The 22,588-nt window shown below is 47.4% G+C and overlaps 1 protein-coding gene across 2 annotated transcripts in view; it reads left to right on the top strand.

Moving 5' to 3' along the window:
- The window catches only part of LOC137095395 (ubiquitin carboxyl-terminal hydrolase 7-like), an 80,094-nt gene that overhangs the window by 35,740 nt on the left and 21,766 nt on the right, over positions 1-22,588 (top strand). For both annotated transcript variants that reach the window (XM_067462013.1, XM_067462012.1), the window contains exons 15-22: positions 793-923; positions 9,741-9,875; positions 9,986-10,087; positions 11,219-11,324; positions 11,446-11,538; positions 12,054-12,121; positions 14,791-14,891; positions 15,818-15,971. In XM_067462013.1, coding sequence (XP_067318114.1) covers positions 793-923; positions 9,741-9,875; positions 9,986-10,087; positions 11,219-11,324; positions 11,446-11,538; positions 12,054-12,121; positions 14,791-14,891; positions 15,818-15,971 — 890 coding nt within the window. The remainder of the gene's footprint in view (positions 1-792; positions 924-9,740; positions 9,876-9,985; positions 10,088-11,218; positions 11,325-11,445; positions 11,539-12,053; positions 12,122-14,790; positions 14,892-15,817; positions 15,972-22,588) is intronic.

Here is a 22,588-nt window from a genome sequence, read left to right as displayed (position 1 = left end):
AACATCTAATTCTCTTGCACCAGAAGCGACTTGCAGTTTCTCAAGTCACTCCTGACATGAACTCTCTACCCCCCCCCCCCCAAAACACCCTGCAATAATAGCCCTGTGTCCAGTTCTGGGTCCCACAGTTCAAGAGGAATATTGATCCTAACCTGGAACATGTCCAGAAGAGGGCAACTAAAAGGATTCATGGTCTGGAGACCATGAATCCTTATGAGAAAATGGTCTGTTTAGCCCACAAGAGAGAAAGTTGAGGGGAGACATAAGAGCCATGTCTAAATATTTGAAAATATGTCCTAAGGAAGAGGGAGCAGGTCATGTTCTCTTCTTCCCTGGCGACTAGGACTCAATGGAGCAATGGGCTAGGATTACAAAGAAAGGAGATTCTACCTCAGCATTACGAAAAACTTCCTGACCATAAGAAGAGTGGTTCACCGGTGGAATTCTCAGAATGTGGTGGAAGCTCCTTCCTTGGAGGTTTTTAAGCACAGGCTGGATGACCATCTGTCAGAGGTGCTTTGATTGTGCTTGTCCTGCATGGCTTGGAGTCGAATTGGATGGCCCAGGCAGTCTTTTCCAACTTCTTTATGATTCCATGGGTCAAAAGTAATAGAAATGCAGGAAGAAACAAAAATTCAATAATGATACCATCCTTTGCGTTAGGGTAGTAATCCTGTCAGTCCTGACTGCTGTTAACATCCCATCTCTCCTTCTTCCATAAAATTCGGCTTTATGGGGATGAAGGGTTTTTCAAAGGATACCACTCTTTTTTTAATGGCTTATTTCTCCTAGGTGAGGTTTTGCAGGCTGTCACTGACCATGATATTCCTCAGCAACTTGTGGAACGGCTTCAGGAAGAGAAGCGAATAGAGGCTCAAAAGAGGAAGGAGAGGCAGGAGGCTCATCTCTACATGCAAGTGCAGGTCAGCTTGGGCAAGGAGTTTTCTATTTTCCAAATGCTGCATTGCTTCCTCTGAATGATTTAATTCCCTTCTAACCATTATCTGCAAAGCATGGGGTGGCTCATGGTTAGGGACAAAGGTCAGCAGAAGAGAATGGCTGGCTGACAGGGTGCCTGAGCAGTCTCTACAGCCAAAGCCCTGCACTCTGGTGGGAATAGGGTCTTCATCCAGAAGAAATGCTGTGTCAGTTCCTGCTGGATCTTAGAACAAAGCCAAGTTTATCACTTCCCGGACCGGAAACGGACCTACAAATCGAGCCGCCAACTTCCGGGATGCCTGAGTGGACTTTAGGTATTTGGTAGACAAATAAACCATGTCCCCCGCTTTCAGGGTAGGCTGTGCAGGCCGTTTTTTGTCAGCAAACTTTTTGTATTCCCTTTTCGCTGAGTCAAGAGTCTCTTTTATTTGAGGCCAGGATGCTGCAATCTTTTGCCCCCATTCGTTCGGAGGATCACTCCCCGGCCCGGGTGGGGTTAAACCTGGGAAGGGAGGGAAATCTCTACCTCCCACTATTTTAAAAGGGGAGGCCCCGGTGGAAGCGTGGTCACTGTTATTGTAGCAGTATTCTGCTATGTCTAGGAGGGAGGCCCATTGATCTTGTTGATATGTAGAATAACATTTCAGGAATTGCTGTGGGGTCTTTTGAACCCTTTCTGTGGCCCCATCAGTTTCAGGATGGAAAGGTGTGCTCAGTGCATGCTCTGTCCCCAACACAGCCAGAAAAGATTTCCAGAATTTTGAGGTGAATTGAGTGCCTCTATCTGTTATTATTCTTTGAGGACAGCCGTGCAGCCTGAACACATGGTGCAGGAACAGTCTTGCCAGCTCCGGAGCGGAGGGAAGCCTCTTAAGGGCTATAAAGTGGGCCTGTTTGAAAAACAGGTCAATAATAGTCCAAATGGTATTGTATCCCTGGCTGTCCGGCAACTCGACCACAAAATCCATCTCTATGTCAGTCCATGGCTGTGTAGGATTTGCTAGAGATTGCAACAGTCCTGTGGGCTTTCCCACTTTCTGTTTGTGTTTAGCACAGGTGGGGCATTCCTGTATATATCCCTCACATCCTTGCGTATAGAGGGCCACCAAAATTGGCGGGCCAGTAATTTAAGGGTTTTCGTGAAGCCAAAGTGTCCAGCCAACCTAGAGTCATGTCCAGCCCTCATAATTTCCTTTCGCATGGGAGCAGGCACATAATACTTAGACCCATATGTCCAAAGCCCATCATTTTGTGTCAGGTCACCTTTATGTTCCTTTAACCATCCATCTTCTCCCGAAGCTTCCTGCAATTTCTTTAATAAATCAGGAGGCTGACTGACGGGCCCCGGCTTTTCTCTAAGTTTGGCCCCTGTCTATATAGCTAACCCCAATTGTTGTTGGGAGAACACGGTTCCCATTTCCGATGGCGCCGAACAATCAGCTGCGGGCATACGTGAAAGGGTGTCCGCCAATTGGTTTGTTTTTCCCGGAACAAACTTGAGGCGGAAATTGAACCTTTGGAAAAACTGAGCCTATCTGAGTTGTTTGGCATTTAATCTCTGTGGCGTTTGTAAGGCTTGCAAGTTTTTGTGGTCTGTCCACACCTCGAAGGGAATTGTAGTCCCCTCCAGGAAGTGACGCCAGTGAGCTAGTGCCGCCCGCACGGCAAAGGATTCCTTCTCCCATACGTGCCAACGCCGCTCAGTCTCAGAAAACTTTTTGGACAAATAAGCGCAAGGCTTGAGCTGGCCTTTCTCGTCCGCCTGTAGCAGCACTGCCCCATAAGCAGCCTCAGAGGCATCACATTGTAATACAAACGGCTTGTCCAATTGTGCATGAATCAAAATGGGCTGACTAGTGAATCTTATTTTTAACTCTTCGAAAGCCTTCTGGCATTCAGGTGACCACTGTAACCTAGCCCCAGGGGTTTTTACCTTTTTTGTCTCCCCTTTCCCTTTAGTTTTAAGCAGTTCAGTCAGTGGTAGGGCTATTTTGGCAAAGTCTTTTATGAACTGCCTGTAAAAGTTCGCAAACCCCAGGAAACCCTGAAGCTGTTTCCTGGTGCGGGGCGGCTCCCATGCCAACACATCTTGTACTTTAGCCGGATCCATAGCAAGCCCTCTAGTGGATATACGGAATCCCAGGTAATTGAGTTCAGTTCGGTGGAATTCACATTTAGAGAGCTTGACATATAGCTGATTCTCTCTCAATATTTGGAACACCTTTTGGGTTGTTTTTATGTGCTGGTCTAGGGAGTCTGAGTATATCAAAAGGTCATCTAAATAAATCTACACCCCCTTATATAACAGTTCGTGGAAGATGCCATTGATGAATTGCATGAATACGCGGGGGGAGCCCTTTAAACCCATAGGACACACACTAAATTGAAACTGCCCGAGATGACAATTAAACGCCGTTTTCCAGCAGTCTTCATCTCTCACCCGCAGTCTATAGAAGGCTTCCCTGATGTCCAGTTTGGTTAAGATGCGTGCCTTGCCCAGCTGAGCCAAGATATCTGTCATGAGGGGGAGAGGGTACTGGTTTGAAGTGCAAATGGCGTTCAGGCCCCTGTAGTCTACGCACAGCCTTAACGATCCATCAGCTTTGGGCCTAAATAGCACCGGTGCTGCCATGGGGGAGCTCGATGGCTCTATGAATCCCCTCTCCAGGTTCTTGTCAATAAATTCCCGGAGGACCTTTTTCTCGGGTTCTGACATGGTATATAGCTTTGGGCTTGGCAACTTGGCATTTGGTTCAAACTCGATGGCACAGTCTGTTTTCCGGTGGGGCGGCAATTAGTTGCCTTCAGTCTCACTAAAGACCTCAGCCCACTCCCGATACACGCTTGGGATGCTGTCCCCCGGGTCCTCAGGGGAGGTCTCTGCTAGGGCCCCTCGGTTATTGGGTACATGGGATGCCTGTACTGGGCCTCTGGGGTTGTAACTCCCATCTGTGAAGATGAACGTCCCTTCTGCCCAGTTGATTTGGGGATTTTGCCATTTCAGCCAAGGGATTCCCAAGATGACAGGCTGGTGACCCTTGGGAGATATCACAAATTGTAAAGTCTCTCTATCGGTCCCCATCTCCATGTGCAAGTAGCCCGTCTTCTCTCTCACAGGGACCCCATGGGCGGAGGACCCATCTAGCTGAGACAAGACAACTGGAGTTTTTAGGGGCTGGTGCTTTACTCCTAATTGGGCTGCTAGCCTTGGGGTGATCAAGCACCGGGTGCACCCACAGTCCAACATGGCCTCAGTCTCTATTCTCAGTCCCGACTCTGGGTTGGTTAAAGCAATGGCCATTTTAATTACATCACAATTGGGCTTTTTTAACTCACCGCTTTGGGAGTCCTCGATCTGCCTGCTGGCGGCGTCTACAGGAGATCTCGACCGTTTCCCGCCGGGTAAGATTCATCATCTGCTTCCTCCAGCTCAACCTCCTCTGCAGGGAGCTGGTACAGGGCTAGCGCCGATTCCACGGCGGTGGAGGCTTTCCCTTTTGTGGCTTTAGTCCCCGGCGTCGCTTTTTGGGGAAGGGCTCTGTCGACCTTGGGAGCGCTGGCCCCTCTGGGACATTCTGCGGCTCTGTGTCCTTCTTGGCCGCAGGTGAAGCAGGCCCCTCTATTTCCTCTCCTCTCGTGGCTGGATGATCTTCCCCTGGGTGAGGGGCGCCTCATTCCCCCGGGTTGGCCTGCTGCAGGGTGTCGGGTTCGCCCTCTCTCTCTAGCTCAACGCGGCATCTGCTCTTGGTCGCATTCGACCCTCCCGGCCAAGACGATCCAGTCCTCTAAATTGTCGGGGTTGTCTCTATGCATCGCCCACTCCAACACGTCGGTGCGTAGCCCGGCTCAGAAGTATTCCAATTTGGTGGTTTCGGACCAGTCTCTGATTCTGCCGGCTATCGCCTTAAATTCCAGGGCATACTCAGACACAGTCTTGTTTCCCTGGTAAATCTTTTTTAGCTGCCCCTTCGCTTTCTCCTCAGCTAAAGGGTCCTGGAACCTCTCTCGGAGCGCTCTGAGAAAATCATTCAATCTCCTCAACTCGGGCGCTCGAGTGTCATACATCTGCATCAACCAGTCAGCTGCTGCGTCTTTCAGGTCGGCTCCCACTGCGTGGATCATGGCTCCCTCCGAGGGGAAGGTATCCCCGTAATCTTCCATAAAGTGTCTCACATTAGTTATAAAGTAAGACAGCTGCTTCGGGTCGCCATTAAACTTGACGCGCAGCTCTCCTCTCCCGGGGCCACTAGGTAGCTGGCTTCTCCCCAGTAGCCCCATGGTGAACGCTGATGTCCTGGGAGGGGGGTAAGGCTGCTCTCCCTCTGCTACAAACCCTACTCTCCCCGAGGGTCGATAGCCTGTACCTTGCGTCTGTGAGCGCCTCTGCTCTCTCTCCGTTAGGGCTGCTTTCCATGACGCCGCTACTTCCTTTCGCATTTCATCCAGCTGGAAGGAGAAGGTCTGCAGCATTCGCTCCATGGCATCGACCTTTTCCTCTCGTCGCTTCGTATCTGACGAGGGCGCCCCGAAGGGTTCTTGAAGCCCCGACATGGGCAGCTTGCGCATCACCATCATGTCTTTCCGAGCCGGCATCTGCGTGGAGGTCATCGGTGGCCAAGCAGCAGGGGCCCCTTCCTCCAGGTTCTCCTCTCTGGGGAATGGCTCGTCCTCTAACTCGTCCGCGAGCCCCGCCGGTGGGGAGGCATCCGCGTTGGCCTCGGCCCCCATGAATGGCTCGTCCCCGAACATAGCTTGCTTCCCGGATAGATTGCTCCTCACGGATTGAGCAAGAAGTTTGTGAGATCTCTATGTCAGTTCCTGCTGGATCTTAGAACAAAGCCACGCTCACAAGACAGATTTCTTGAATACGGGTTTATTTAGTCCTTACAGGGTTCAGAGAAAGAGAGATCTGAAGGTTTCCGGCCAAAGTCCAGTGATACATCTCCCTGGGTTCCTCCCCCCTTCTTCCCCCCTTATCTCAAGTTGTGGCTACATTCCATTCCCACATCTACAAAGGATCCTCTTCTGCCAGATGGCTCCCCTAATCAAACCATAAACCACCACTCTGTCAGGAGGCAGGCTTCGAGGCTCTGGCTGTGTTTTCATAACTCGAAGGCCACATCCTGACATGCTGTATCTAAAAGGACTGAAACATTTTATTAACCCAAGACTTAGGCCAAAGCCAAGGATCCTTTTGTGCTAAAAACCAAGTTGTCTCTTCAATTATAACCAATGTTATTCAATTAAATCATGATGCTGTTCTATTCCCTGTTGGCGGTGATTGACATCACTGAGTTTGGGAGCTCTGTGTTCTTTCTTAGGGCCTCGTCACAATAGAGAAAAAAATCTGGTGATTTTAATCTGGCGAGCAGATTCTTAATGCATATTTAGAATTATTTTAATTTTGTGGATGTATTTATTATGTACAGGGTTAGTCAAAATGAATAGGCCAATAAGAAAATTAATTTTAGACGAATGTATGTTTATTGTAACCAAACTACAGCTACGTATCGACAGATAAACTATCAAAGTTTTGTCTCACCTTCAGAGATGTTCGATATGGGCGTCCCGTGTGACACGGCAGACGTCCAAGCGATAGTCCAGTTCATTCCACATCCGTTGCAGCACATCCGACGTAATGGCATCGAATGCAGCACATATGCGCTGTTTTAAGTCGTCCAAGGTCAGCGGTAATGGAGGTCGGAACACAGTGTCTTTCACATACCCCCAGAGAGAAAAGTCGCATGGTGTGAGGTCGGGGGACCTGGGGGGCCACAGGAGGAATGGAAGATCAGTCACTCCAGCACGACCAATCCAACGTCTGGGAAGGTGTTCGTTGAGGTACTCGCGTACACTGTTGTGCCAATGCGGAGGGGCACCGTCCTGTTGGAATACGAAATCGGGCACTTTCTCTTCTAACTGTGGCATCAACCATTCAGACAACATGTCAGCGTACACTATGCCTGTTACGGTTTTCTCCGCGAAAAAGAATGGGCCAAACACGTGACGGTTGGTTATTGCACAGAAAACGTTTACCTTCGGCGAATCCCTTACATGTTCCAATACGGCATGAGGATTTTCAGATCCCCAAAAGCGGAGATTATGCCTATTGACCTTCCCGCACAGGTGAAACGTTGCCTCGTCACTGAAGACCAGTCTGTTGGCAAAGCCTTCCTCCTCTAGTCTTCGCTGCATTGATTCGCAAAAATCGTGTCGTTTCGAATAGTCACCTTTTTTCAAAGCCTGCACCATTTGCAATTTATACGGCTTGAACTGCAAACGTTTGCGTAACACGCGCCACACAGTTTTTTGCGGAACGTTCAATTCCATGTAAACACGATTTGTCAACTTCTGGGGACTTCGTTGAAAGGATGCACGAATGGATTCCACTGTGTCTTCGGAGACACGCGGTCGTCCTGTGGTTTTACCCTTGCATAAGCAGCCCATCTCCTCAAATTGCTTTACCCACCTCGCAATGGAATGTCGATGAGGTGGTTCCTTGCCATACTTGGCTCGAAATTCTCACTGGACCGTAATTACTGACATTGTTTTAGCAAATGTCATCACACAAAACGCCTTCTCTTTGCCTGATTCCGCCATTTTGAAAACAGCGACTCCTAGCGACGCCTAGCGGCATTAACGTACATGTGTGTTGCTCAAAAAAAACTTTGATAGTTTATCTGTCGCTACGTAGCTGTGGTTTGGTTACAGTAAACATACATTCGGGTACAATTAATTTTCTTATTGGCCTATTCATTTTGACTAACCCTGTATTTTATATTATGTTTGGTAGCAAATTGTTGCCTGTTTGGAAGCCATTCTGAGTCCCTCCGCAGAGGTCAAGAAGGACGGGGTATAAATGTTTAAAATAAATAAAAAATCCACTGGTTGCTGCCTCCTGCAGAATTTTGGGGTTTCTAGTTTAGGGAGGAGCCTTTAACAGCCTCTCTAAACTACAAACCCCAGAATTCTACAGGAGGCAGAACTAGATTTTAAGTGGATTTTTTCTCTAGTGTGATGAAGTGCTTAGTCCTCCTTTCAAAGTACATCTCTCTGGTATTGTGTTAGTATGGTACCATGTTCTTGTTAACAATGACAGCTGAAGCCTCAAACCATATGGATCATGAACATAACACTATATACATTAGTATGGTGATATGTGTTACTACAGTTAGGGTTAGGATTGTCAGGCCTTTTAGGTGTTGGGATGCAACTCCCAGCAGAGCCAATGATGAGAAATACTGAATTACAGCTCACCGCCCTCCATAGAAGCAAAGACCACCAGCATTGAAGTGATGGTCCTCCGCCATCAACTCTGCTGGACCGGCCACATTGTCCAGATGCCTGACCACCATCTCCCAAAGCAGTTGCTCTATTCCAAACTCAAGAATGAGTGGCAGAAGACTTCAATGTTCCAAAATGTGCTGCCAAGAATCCTTTATCCATTTTCTCCTGGTTTGTGTTGGTGCTACTTTACAATGCATTTAACCAGTCATGGAGGTTTGTTTTGGAGTCCTTTCCAAGCACCTTGTTGACCCTCAAAGCCTTATTGCTGTGGTGTGTCATCATGTCATTTTCAGCTTCTGAGAGATTGAGTGGGAAATTGTTGGGTTTTCTTGGCAAGATTTTTTCAGATGGAAGTTACCCTGAGAGAATGTAACTTGCCAAAGGCCACCTAGTTAGATACCCATGGCTGAGTGAGGATTCAAACCCTGGCCCCCAAAGCCTGGGTCCACCACACAAGCCACAGTGCCATTCTGGCTCCTCTTAATTAGTACTGTTAGTACTTATGTACTTAGTGGTATATATACCACATTGACTGGAGTCTCATATGTCATCGAATCTAATGCACCATTCAATTTTTAAAACCCTGAAACCAAAAAAAGGTAATTGCTGCCTAACGTAATTTGCAGCGGCAAAAAGTGCGCTCTTTATCATATGGCCATTACAGTTGTTGCCTGTTTAGAATTCCTTCTTTAAAAACAAAAGTGTTATAGCACTAAAGCTTCCAACAATGGATAGGAAAACGTTGGGATGCATCTAGGAATTAATCCACTTTTATTGCCTTGGTTCAATGCTATGGAGTCATGGGGGCTGTAGTTTTACAAGTCCTTGAGTCCTCTTTGCCAAAGAAGGCTGATGCCTCACTAAATTACAAATCACAGGGTTCCATAGCATTGAGCTCTGGGCATTTAACTTGAGATAAGGTCCCTCAAAGAGGAGCTCCAAGTACAGCTCTTGAAGCAGCTTCCCTTTGGTTTGGCTCAGCACTAAGATTACTGTGTGATGCGAATCTAATGCACACCCTAATTTTGGCGAGGTTGTTTAGCCAAAAATGGTGAGCATTGGATTGGTGTAAATAGTGGCTGTAAGACCTGTCGCAAACTAGGTTCCTGCGGGAGAAAACCTTGCTAGCACGTCCCTGATGTCACGAGACTCCGCCTCTCGCCCCGCCCCTTTCTCCGCCCCTTTCTCCGTGCGAGAGTGGTTTTTCCTTTGCTGGGGCAGCATTGCCAGCGTACTCTCTCAGTTGGCAGAATTCAACTGAGAGAAAATGCGGGCAATGCTGCCCTAGCAAAGGAAAAACCACACGGGCAAAGAGAAAGGGGCGGAGAAAGGGGCGGGGAGAGAGGCGCAGGCTCATGACGTCAGGGACGTGCTAGCAAGGTTTTCTCCCGCAGGAACCTAGTTTGCGGCGGCTCTTAGGCCAAGTATTTTAAGGATGGTGAGTAAAACTCCCACTTGTGAAGCCACGTTCATTCCTTAGCAATTCCATTAACAAAAAGCCCATCTTCTTCCAGATCATAACAGAGGACCAGTTCTGTGGCCACCAAGGCAACGACATGTATGATGAAGAAAAAGTGAAATATACTGTGTTCAAAATCTTGAAGAACTCAACACTTGCAGAGTTTGTCCAGAATCTTTCTCAAACCACGGTGAGTGTTTTCTGTGCGGCTCTGCCTTCTGCTTGTGTTCCCTTTGTGTGATGCCATTTCTTTTCCATGTGCTTTTAACTAGGGTTTCTCCCTGACCTCCTTTTTTGCAGGGCTTTCCGCAAGATCAAATACGACTGTGGCCCATGCAGGCACGAAGCAATGGGACAAAGAGACCGGCTATGTTAGACAACGAAGCTGATGGCAATAAAACCGTGAGTGTGCATTAGGGGGATATTCTCACATTTCAGTGTGGGGTTTTGCATTCTGATGTAAACAGCTGCCAATGAAATACGTGCTTCCATATAAGGATTTAGTTGCTCAGCTTAGGGTCCCCAACTTGGCCTGCTTAAGGCCCATTTCTCACTGCAGATTTCAGTCAAGTCATGTTAGCATAAAACTTTAAACAAACTTTTAGCTTAACTGTACGGTTTAATTGGATTGTCATCCCATTTTATCTTCCACTTCAAAATGTGATTAAAGTAAAGTTTTCCCCTGTTGTTAAGTCTAGTCGTGTCTGACTCTGGGGGTGGTGGTGCATATCTACATTTCTCAACTGAAGATCTGGTATTGTCCATAGACACCTCCAAGGTCATGTGGCCAGCATGACTGCATGGAGCACTGTTACCTTCCCACAGAAGTAGTATCTATTCATCTACTCACATTTGTATGTTTTCGAACTGCTAGGTTGGCAGGAGCTGGGGCTAACAGCGGGAGCTCACCCCACTTCCTGGATTCAACCTTTCAGTCAGCAAGCTCAACAGCTCTGCTGTTTAACCTGCTGTGCCACCAGGGGCAAAATGTAATTAGAACTATTTAAAAAAACTGTTTGTATTGATACCATATTTGATGACATTATCATCACACTTTTTGTCTCCCTCTTAACTAACCAGAAAAGGGACTATTATATGAGGAATAAAAAATCTGCCACATTGATTTTCCAGTTTTACCTTGAAGACAGAAGGACAAGGAGGGGGAGGATCCAAAGTCTTTGTTTTTTTGTCTAGGAAGAAGAAAGGGGAAGGTCCTTCCTTCCTTCCTTCTCCAAAGAAAAGACATTTTACAAAATCTTAAATGGAGCTCTTTGGAGAAAGGTGGAAGAAGGGAAAAACAGCTCCAGGAACCTCCAGGTTTTTTAAACTGCCTGGCCTTCAGAGAAGGAAGGAAGGGGTAATCAGCCCCAAATGTCTGGAGACGACAAAAATACAGTTTTTGCCACCTCCAAAAATGGTGGTGCAACTATGATATGGTAGCAGCTATTGTGCAGTGAAATACAGGTAGTCTTGATTGGTTGTACTGTGTTTGGGATTGAGTAATTATGTAGAGTCCCTTCTTTGATCATGCAGATGATTGAACTCAGTGACAATGAAAATCCATGGACAATATTCCTGGAGACAGTCGACCCAGAAATGGCTGCAACAGGAGCAACATTGCCCAAATTTGACAAAGACCGTAAGTAGGCGCTTAAGGATGTCGATGTGGCTCCAGAGGAGGAGCTTGCAAAGTGAGGGATCTGGGGACCGGCTTTCTTCTATGGAGAGAAAAAACACATCTTGTTTTTTCACTGTTTCAGATGATGTCATGCTATTCTTGAAAATGTATGACCCAAAGACTCGGAGTTTGAACTACTGTGGACATATCTACACACCTATATCCTGCAAAATACGTAAGGTCCTGAGATCAACTACATTAGAGAGTTGTGCCATGGATAGTTTTTATATGTCCTCAAAGGGAGTCTGTATAAATTCTAATGTTGGTATGTTTTTGGGGGGTTTTGAATTGTGTTGTATTGGTTTTACTGTTAAGCCTCTTTTTTGGAGAGAAAAGTGGAGTAATCATAATAATCATAATGGTAATGGTAATAATAAATATAATTGTTTGAAAGTCTACCTAGATTCATTTTAGCACAAAGTGTCAACAGCAGCATGTGGCACTGAATCCAGATTCTGGAAAAAGCAGTATTTGTGCATTAGTTCTTTAAGGTTGTGGAAAGTACTCCACTATTTTATGTCTAGTGTTCTTCTATCTCCCAGCATCCCAAATTCCGATAACTGGGTAATTTCATTATGTAATTTCTGCAATCATGATAAGGTGCCATGTTTGGAAAGATTTCTAGAAGCAATCTTTTGGAGTCATTACCAAAGCAATAATGATGTTCGTTTACCTGTTCTTTCTTCAAAGGTGACTTGCTGCCAGTTATGTGTGAAAGAGCAGGATTTCCCCAAGAATCTAATCTTATCCTCTATGAGGTTTGGAGCACTTCTTGTTCTTTAAGCTTTCTGTCATTCTTTTACCAGATTATTTATTTTGCATATTTGTAACCCGTCCTTCTCACCCCCGGAAGGGGGGACTCAGGGCGGCTTCACAACAGGCAATAAATGATAAAAGTAATTAAAACGTAAAATTAATAAAACATTGTTTACATCACGCAGGTTTGAAATCATTAGAGACTTCATAGGTAATTCGCATTAGAGAAATCATAGGAAACAACCAGAAACTTTATTTTGCTTTTGCAAATGCAGGATTTAACTCTGTTTGAACTTCCATTTGAAGAAATGTATTTTGGGTTTTCACAGTATCATATATCCCAATTGTTAGGATTATGAAGATGCATTCTTTGTACTGTGATAACACATTCATAGGTAGATGGATGGATGGGTAGATAGGTAGGTAGATAGATAGGGTTTATTAACTCAGATTGTGGGTGGGAAGGAGAAGGGATTGAATAAATACATCTGTAAATTAAGGAAGACTTATAATATAATTAAAAACTTTTAAAATAGGAAATAAAAGTTAGATTATCTTTGCAATAGCCAATCATTTAGCAAACTTTCCAGGAAGAAGATACAATGTAAATTATTGGCTTGCTGTGAGTTTTCTGGGCTGTATGGCCATATTCCAGAAGCATTCTTTCTTAATGTTCCGCCCACATCATCAGAGGTGGTGAGGTCTGTTGGAAAGTAGGCAAGTGGGACTTATATATCTGTGAAATAATGTCCAAAGTGGGAGAAAGAACTCTTGCCTGTTTGAGGCAAGTGTGAATGTTGCAGTTTGCCACTTTTAATAGCATTGAATAGCCTTGCAGCTTCAAAGCCTGGCTGAATCCAGCCTGGAGGAATCTTCTGGCTGGCCCTGATTGTTTCCTGTCTGGAATTCCTCTGCTTTCAGAGGGTTCTTCTTTATGATACTGTCATGATTTTAGAGTTTTTTAAATACTGTAGCCAGATTTTGTTCATTTTCATGGTTTTCTCCTTACTGTAGAAATTGTCCACATTCTCTAAAATCAGGACAGTAAATAAAGAACAACACTCAGAAAACAGGAGAATTCCAGACAGGAAACAATCAGGGCCAGCTAATACCCCCCCCCCCCCCCCCACACACACACACACACAAAGGATTCCCCAAGGCAGGATGCAGCCAGGCGTTGAAGCTGCAAGGCTATTCAATGCTAATTAAGCTAGCCAATTGCAACATGCACACTTGTCTCAAGTGAGAGTGCTTTCTCCCACCCTGGACATTCCACAGATATTTAAACCCACTTGCCTAGTTTCCAACAGACCTCACAACCCCTGAGGATGCCTGCCATAGATGTGGGCGAAATGTCAGGAGAGAAAGCTGCTGGAACATGGTCATACAGCCAAGAAAACTCACAGCATCCCAGTGATTCTATCTATGAAAACCTCCGACAGTACAATGTAAAATATATCAAATAATGTCTCTACTATAATATTGCTGTGAGATATGCACAACATAGTCTCAAATTATGCAAACTCTTGGGTATACATTGCTTTCAAATGCATTGCATTAAACCCATAGATAGTTGCAATCAAAAGTCTGCAACAGCATGACTTTGAATTAGATGCATGCACATTTCCTTTTGAAATAAATCATTTCAAGTGCCTTTGAGGTCTAATATTTAATGAAAGAAATGATTCGTGGAAGGAAAGAAAGAAACATTCCCGAATCTGTAACATCTTAAGCGAAGGAGTGGAGAAAGTTGGTTGGAATTGGATTCCTTTAAAGGCAGCTTGACAAAGTAAAAAAAAATGGGGGGGGGGTCTGTTTTGGGTTGTTTAACAATCTAGTAATGTTTCTGTGTTATGCATTTATGGGGTCTGTATGAGAAATGCATAGCAAGCCTTCTTCATTCTTACTTGTGGACTGCTGCTCAGAATCGGCCAGCTCAGTCCCATGCATTACATGGCAGCCAAAGGGATTCTTTCTGCTTCATGCATTGCACAGGATGTCTGTCATTTGGGTAACCTTTCCAGCATTTGTTTCCATCCAACACAGTAAATGCATGTGTTTGAGAAGGGGGAGCAGTTGTCCAGGACGGGCAATTATTCCGGAGGCAGGCCTAAATCTATCTGTTGCTCACATGCTTCCATACTTTGGCCCCTTTGGGGGTAATAAATACATTAAATGCAAATTGGTTTGGCTCCTGCAAACTGTATCTGCACTCTTCATAATGGCTGTCGTTTGCAGTGTTTGCTGGGTAGACATGTTGGATAGTCAAGCCTGTTTCGATGTGTTCAGGCCTTTTCTGACCTATTTAATTTGTATTTTGTTATGTGTACTGACTTGTTGTTAACTGCTTTGAGTCACTGATAAGGCTGAGAAAGGCAGTATACAAGTATAGTAAATTAATAGGCTGACCTTAAGCTGTAGCTATGAGGTTGTTCTTGGCCTGGTTTTTCCTCCTCTTCCACTTTGCAGCTGAGAGAGTGTGACCTGCCTGAGGCCAGTCTGGTGGTTTCCATGGCCAAGAGTCAAACAAAGCTGTCTTCCTCTGTATATGACTCCCTGAATGAAAGCTACATAATGAATTGTATTTTTGGATTGGAAAGACATTTTGTTCCTGTCTGTTCCTCCTGAGTTCTTCTCTCCCCCCCCCCCCCCCCCCCAAATTTGGATTCAGGAAGTTAAACCGAATTTAACGGAGCGGATTCAAGACTACGACGTTTCCCTCGACAAAGCTCTGGACGAACTCATGGACGGCGACATCATCGTGTTTCAGAAGTAGGCAACCCACTGAGCCGCTTTGAGTCTCATGTTTTAAGAGAAAAAGTGGGGTACAGATAAACCATAATCATAATTATAATTATCCTAAAATAAATCCTTTGATACCATTCTTAGGACCTCAGCACACTAGAGACATCATAGGCAAATTTTGGCCCTCCTGGTGTTTTGGACTACCAACTACCACAATTCCTAACAGGTTGTTAGGAATTGTGGTAGTTGAAGTCTAAAACACCTGGAGGGCCAAAGTTTGTCCATGCCTGCACTAGCACATCTGTCCACTTTAAATCCTTTTTGCTGTCTTCAGAATTGTTAGTTTTATAGTTTGAAGGTAAAGGATATTAAGTATTTGTGTCCAACACTCCATTTCTAAGGCGAAGAGTCTGTGCTACGTGGCCAGCATGATTGCACGTAGCACCGTTATCTTCCCACAGAAGTGGTGCCTATTGATCTACTTATGCATGTTTTCAAAGTTCTAGGTTGACAGAAGCTGAGAGCTCGCTCTGCTCCCTGGATTTGAACCACTGATCTTTCAGTCAGCAGGTTCAGCAGCTCAACGGTTTTCCCCGCTGTGCTACCAGGATTTAGTTTAGTTTAAGAAGGGTCTTTTAAAATGCTCAGCCAGAGTGGTCCTGGGCTTCACTAAACTTCAAACCCCAGATTTTGCAGCCTGTGGATCATGGTTGTCCTAAAGCACCCAAAGGGGCACTTTGAACCCATGCCATTGCTGATTATGCAGCTGTTTTGAAGGGCTGGCCAATTGCCACCCTAAACAAAACTCAAGTCATCTTCCCTCCATTGTGGCTTCTTATTTCTCCTCTTTCTTTTCCTTCTTTCTCTTTCTTATATGCGCAGAAACTATCCATACCCTTTCATGGCCCTTTTGCCATCAACCTAATTCCTCTTTGGTCTTTTCCTCTGAATAGAGATGACCCCGAGAATGACAACAGCGAACTACCCACGGCAAAAGAGTACTTCCGAGACTTGTACCACCGTGTCGACGTCATCTTCTGCGACAAAACCATCCTGAATGATCCCGGCTTCGTGGTCACGCTGTCCAACAGGATGAACTATTTCCAGGTGCCTCCTCTGCTTCAAATGTCCTGTCAGCAGCCAGGGCCAGATTGACAGGGCAACAATGTCTTTTTGAAAAGGGCAACAACAGTTGAACACAACTTCTGAGGCCTTCTAGTGGACCTGCTTTGGGAAAAACAGACACGTCGCTAACAGATGACTGTTTGGCCTCTGCTTTGGGTGACAGGTTGGCCTTCGCTTTCCAAGGCAATTTGTTCCACTGTATAAAGCAGTGCATACAAACAGGCATTTAGCGTTTCCCCTTTGTGTAGTCTGTGAAAGATGCACATAATGGGTTTTATTCTGCGCATGCGCAGCTGTTCGGAACCTTCTAGAATTCTAAAATAGAAACTTTTTGGTGGACGCCCCGCCAATACTCCCCAATACTATAAATACCCAAGGCGGGAGCCTCGGCTCAGTTCCTTTTTCCGCAATCAGCAGCGTTTGGAACCTCTCTACTAGCGAGTTTTTTTCTAACGGACGGACTTGGTTTTTGACTTGGAAATCCCATCCACTACCGGACTTTCTCCTACCCACGACCTCGGATTGCCTTTTGACTTCTCTCAGGCCAGTTTTTCCTTTCGGTATGAGCACCTCTTTTTTTAAGAAATGCGGCTCTTGTGGTGGCAAGGTGCCCGACTCTGACAGTTTTCTGGCGAGAGAGATCCCATGGCTGCTGGCGCCCAGCCAGCAGCCATGGGATCTCTCTCGCCAGAAAACTTATCTGTGGGAGCTCAGGGCATGGCGAGCTCCTCTACTCCACCAGGATTGCCCTAACAATCCCAAAATTTGCCCTCAGCAAATGTGCTTGCTCTGCCTGGGGGAATCCCATCGCCCTCAATCCTGCCAAGTGTGCTTGGCGTTCACTCCCAGGGCCCGCAAGGACAGGGAGTCTAGGCTTAAGGCCCTTCTCTATGAGAGAGCGCTAGTCCCAAACACCAGCCAAGTGGAGAAGCGCCCTAACCCTGATGGGCTCTCCAACCCTCAAGAAGAGGGGTTAGCTTCCTCCCATCTCCCTCCTCCTGAGAGGGAGGTGGAGGACGAGCCTCAGCCGGGGCCCACAAAAAAACCCAAGCCTCCCAAGCGGGGAAAGGCTTCCCATAAGCATAAGGAAGGGCTTAAAAGAGGGAAAAAGAAGGGGCAACTCGGCGGTAACTCGCCCCCGAGTCCCCATTCCACAAGGGGCACGGCCCAAGAAGGACCAGCCCAAGCCTGCCCTGAGGAATCAACAGAGCTGGGGGAAGCTCAGCAAATGACGACTCGTAACTGCCCAACCAGAGGAAATGGCGCTTAAACCTGCCAACACTCTCCCCCGCAGAGAACGTTCGCCCAAGCGGCCCACCCTTCGCGCCCAGCCAGCAGCCATGGGATTTCTCTCGCCAGAAAACTTATCTGCGGGAGCTCAGGGCATGACGAGCTCCTCTACTCCACCAGGATTGCCCTAACAATCCCAAAATTTGCCCTCAGCAACGGCCATGCAAAGAAGAAAAGAGGGCAGAGGTCGCTCCCGAGACCGCCGATCGCGCCACGTGCCATGGCACTGACGTAGGTCCCCTTCTATTAGCTCTTGGAGCTCTCGCTCCTGAAGCCTGGTGGGATCCTGTTATGAGGAAGACTACTCCCCGGAGCGCCACCACTCCAGATACTATAGGGATTATACCCAATACAAATATGCCATGCCTCACGCTGAGAGAGGCTGTTGCCGCCATGTTGAATGCTGCCGGTACGCTGACCACACCCACCCTCTCCCAGGAGCCACGGCGGCCACGTCCATCCAGAGGCTGCTACTCCGGCCCCTCTCCAGCTTAGATCCGTCAGCCAGCCCCCGAGGCTCGAGTTGGCACTGGTGCAGACAACTCATTCCAGCACCGCAACAGCGCCACCTACTGCTGGGCCCTCGGTTCCAACACAAAATGGCTTGGCACCGAGAATGGCAACCCCAGTGGCTGACGCAAACCATCTTTCGGGCCCCTCAGACTCAGAGGACCGCCCTCTCTCCCCCTCTGACCCTCAGCCTGAATCGGAGGCACTCCCTACGGAAGACATGGGAGGATTCTCATCTCCAATCTTCAGATTGTCTAAGGCCCTTCAGCTAGCGCTGCCAAAACCAGCAAAGATAGTGGAGGACCCGATGTTCCCCTCTTCTAAACAACATGATCCTCCAGTGACTATTCTACCTTCCCCCCTTTCTGCTCCAACTCGGCAAAGCTGAAGGCTTAGCACCATCAGCGGTGCCTGCGACACCTAGAAGGGCAAAGAATCTATACAAAGTGGACCTCTCCGCTGCCCCGTGGCTGGCCAAACAACCTAAGCCAAATTCTATCGTAGTAGATGTCAGCCAACCTCGACCCTCTCAAAGGTCTCAAAGCACCCCCTCTGACAAAGAAGGCAAAAAGCTAGAGAATCTAGGGGAAAAGATCTATGCTTTGGCCTGCCTTGCGTCCAGAATGGCGCACTATGGAGCATATATGGCAGGCTACCAAGAGTACCTATGGAGCAAGGTAGCTGGATACCTGGGCATGCTCCCACCAAATGAACAGATGCTAGCAAGAGCTTTTCACCAAGAAGCTTCACTATTGGCCTCCTTTCAGAAAGACCTAGCCAAGCACACCGCAGACACAGCGGGCAAACTCCTAGCAACGGCTGTTGCTTTGCGTCGTCATGCGTGGCTTAGGGCCTCTGGCCTATCGCAGTCGGCCAGAACAGTGATAGAAGACCTCCCGATGGATGAGTCGGGTCTCTTTAACCCGGAGACGGACTCACAATTCAAACACACCCAGAAAATGAGACAGACAGCTCACAAATATGGCTTCTCTCCCTACCTGTCGCAGTACTGGATGAATCGTTTTCAACAACATCGTAGACAGTATAGCCCTCCAAACTTCAGAGGACATCAACGCCCTACTGCTCCACCAGCATCTACCAGAAAACCATCTCTGCCATGCAAGAACCAGCAGCGTGGTGGAGGTAAACAGCCAGAGCGCCAGAAGCGCTGCTTCTACCCCCCAGGCTAGAAGCTAATCACCAGTTACCTCATCAGTTCTACAGTTTCAAAGTTCCACAGTTGGCTCCGTTGAGCTAAGTTCGTTGTTTGATGCTTCCTTATCCTGCAATAGTTACCTGCCACAACATTCCCAGGGCATCTTCCGGGACCGGTTAGCCCCTTTCGTGCATGCTTGGAGAAGAATAACCACAGATTTTTGGGTCCTTTCCATCGTGGAGCATGGCTATGCCATAGAATTTGACTCACCCCCCCCCCCCCGTGGGGGTGTTGAAATTTACACCATCCTCCCCACAACTGCAAGAGGAAATTACCACCCTCTTACAGAAGGGAGCCATCTCCAGAATCCACCCTGCGGAAGCGGGACGTTGCTTCTTCTCAAGATATTTTCTGATCTCGAAAAGGGGCGGTGGCCTCCGCCCCATATTGGACTTAAGAGACATGAACTACTTTATAAAGCCCCGCAAATTCCGCATGGTGACCTTAGCCTCCATTCTCCCGCTCCTGAGACCAGGAACGTGGTTTGTGACACTGGACCTCCGAGATGCATACTTTCATTTTTCAATCAGGGCAGATCATCGCAGATTCCTCAGTTTTGTGTTAGGCAACCAACTGTACTCTTACAACGTACTCCTATTCGGACTGGCCTCAGCGCCTTGTGTTTTCACAAAATGCATAGCAGTAGTAGCTGCTCACTTGAGACAGAGGGGGGGGGTGACAATCCTTCCGTACCTGGACGATTGGATGATTACTTCAGAATCGAGATCTCAACTCCAATCAGATCTTACCCTCACTCTGTCTCTTACAGAGCCTTGGCCTCATAGTCAACTTCAAAAAATCCAACCTGACTCCATCGAAACGCATCCAATTCATCGGTGCTACCATAGACTCCATCGAAGAGAGAGCCTTCCTGCCAGAAGACTGCTTCCACGCCATCAAATCTCTTATAGACGACATCTGCACGCAAGAGAAAGCCACTGCATGGGTCATTCAGTCTCTGCTTGGACACATGGCCTTGACAACATCAGTCATGTTCGCGAGAATAAATATGCGCCCGCTTCAACACTGGTTCCTCGGTTTTTTTCAAGCCCCACTGGAACAGTCAAAACACCCAGCTATGCCCCCCCCCCACACGTCATGTACTCTCATCCCTCCGATGGTGGGCAAGAGAACAGCATGTCCTTGCAGGCATGCCGTTCAGACATCCGCACCCGTCCCATTGTCTTACGACGGATGCATCCATGCAAGGATGGGGGGCCCACCTCAGAGACCTGACGATACACGGAAAGTGGTCCCAGGAGGAAGCAACCTATCACATCAACTATCTTGAACTTTTAGCTGTCCAAAACGCCCTGTGAGCATTCGAGTCCCAAGTCAGCGGACACACCGTCCAACTCATAACAGACAATATGGCGGTGAAATGTTATGTCAACAAGCAGGGTGGGACACACTCCTCCGATCTCCTCCACCTGTCCACAGAGATTTGAGAATGGTGCATTCCACGAGAGATCCTCCTCACAGCGATACACCTTCCAGGAGACGACAACACTCTTCTCGACGCTCTCAGCCGGACTCAGTCATCGACACACGAATGGTGGCTCCATCAGGACGAGTTCCAGTTCCTAACTCGTCACTGGGGCCGGCCAAGATTGGATCTGTTTGCGTCACCAAAGAACAGACAGTGCGACATGTTCTGTGCCAGACTTCACCCCAAATCAGCACCGGGCTGCATGGGAGACGCCTTCTTATTCACTTGGGCCTGCTATACGCCTTTCCTCCAATCCCATTGATCCCCAGAGTACTGGCCAAGATGATCGAGGACAACACGGACGCCATACTAATTGCTCCATGGTGGCCACGCCAGCACTGGTTTGCCCCCCTCCTCAAGACCTCTGGCAACGAGTATCTCCACTTGCGGAACAGACCAGACCTCCTATCCATCCAGGAGGGCCAGGTGCACCATCCTGACCTAGCCTCGCTGAGGCTCACAGCATGGAGAATTCGGCCCAAGCTCCACTTTTGGAGGAGGTGCAGCTCATAATTGCAGCAGCGCAAAAATCTACGACCAAGAGAGCCTACAATTACAAGTGGTCACGTTTCATTGAATATCTCAAACCACAAAATGTTGACCCTTTGAAAGCCCCGACTTAGATAATCCTTGACTTTTTGGTACACCTCCCCAGCAAAGGACTGTCCCTGTCATCGATCAAATGCTACCTGGCAGCACTTTCGTGGCGCTGGAGGCAGGCAGGAAGACCGTCATGCTTCCACGACCCTATGATCCGGCTTTTTCTTAAAGAATACGCTAACTTACACCCACCCGTCATGCCCCCCCCCCCCCGGCCTGGAGCTGGTTGTATCGCAACTCTCCAAACCACCATTTGAGCCAATGGCCACCTGTGACTTGTCACATCTTTCATGGAAGACCGCATTCCTTGTGGCCATCACATCGGCCAGGAGAGTGAGTGAAATCTGTGCCTTGAGAGCTGACCTACCATACCTGCAATTTTACAAGGAGAAAGTGGTCCTTCGACCGGACACTGCATTCCTGCCAAAGGTTGTTTCTAAATTTCATTTGTCACAGGATATCTCACTCCCAGCTTTCTTCCAGAATCCGTCTTCTCCACTGGAAGCCATTCTGCATTTGCTGGATGTTAGACATGCCCTAGCCTTCTACACCAATAGAACGGCTCCTCATAGGAAGTTGGTAAAATTATTTTTAAAATATTATAAAGACTCCCTAGGCTTACCTGTGTCATCCCAACGCCTTGCTTCATAGATCGTCTCAACCATCAGACTAGCTTACTTTCTTGAAAAGAAACATCCACCTCAACAGATCCATGCCCACTCTACGAGGGCAGTGTCAACGTCGCAGGCCTTCCTGAGGGGTATCCCTTTTGACGACATCTGCAAGGCAGCAACTTGGTCCAATCCTTCGACATTCGCTACCCACTACAGGCTGGATGCCAGGGCGAGAAAGGATGCTGCCTTCGGTGAAGTGGTGTTGTTTTCCTGCATCGCATGACCCCACCTCCAAAGGTTGGTAGCTTGCTAGTCACCCATTATATGCGTCTTTCACAGACTACAGGTTGTTTACCTGTAACTGCATTTTCATGAGTGATAGTCTGTGAAATTTGCACATCCCCACCCGTCCTCCCCGCAATGGTCATGCTCGTTTCTACAGCTGCTGATGGCGGCTGCGAAACTGAGCCGAGGCTCCCGCCTTGGGTACTTACAGTATTGGGGATAATGGGTGGGGTGTCCGCCAAAAAGTTTCTATTTTAGAATTCTAGAAGGTTCCGAACAGCCGCGCATGCACAGAATAAAACCCATTATGTGCGAATTTCACAGACTATCACTCAAACGCAGTTACAGGTAAGCAACCTGCATTTTTTTGCTCACAGACTCGCAAACCTCATTAGACGCACTTTAAACTAGGTCCACGGGGGGAGGGGGACAACAGCCTTGTGAATACTACTTTACCCATAATGTCTGGGAATCGCCAGAAGGTTAAACGGAGGGCTGCACAAACACAAGGACCAAGTACCAAAAGCACAATAATCCCAATTAAACAGCTCAAGGGAAGATCTCACGGGCTCACATGTCTTTACACTAATGCACA

The sequence above is a fragment of the Anolis sagrei genome, chromosome Y (genome assembly GCF_037176765.1).
Source record: "Anolis sagrei isolate rAnoSag1 chromosome Y, rAnoSag1.mat, whole genome shotgun sequence".
NCBI lineage: Eukaryota > Metazoa > Chordata > Lepidosauria > Squamata > Dactyloidae > Anolis > Anolis sagrei.
Note: the sequence above shows the minus strand (reverse complement) of the source record. Positions and strands in the feature narration are given on the sequence as shown.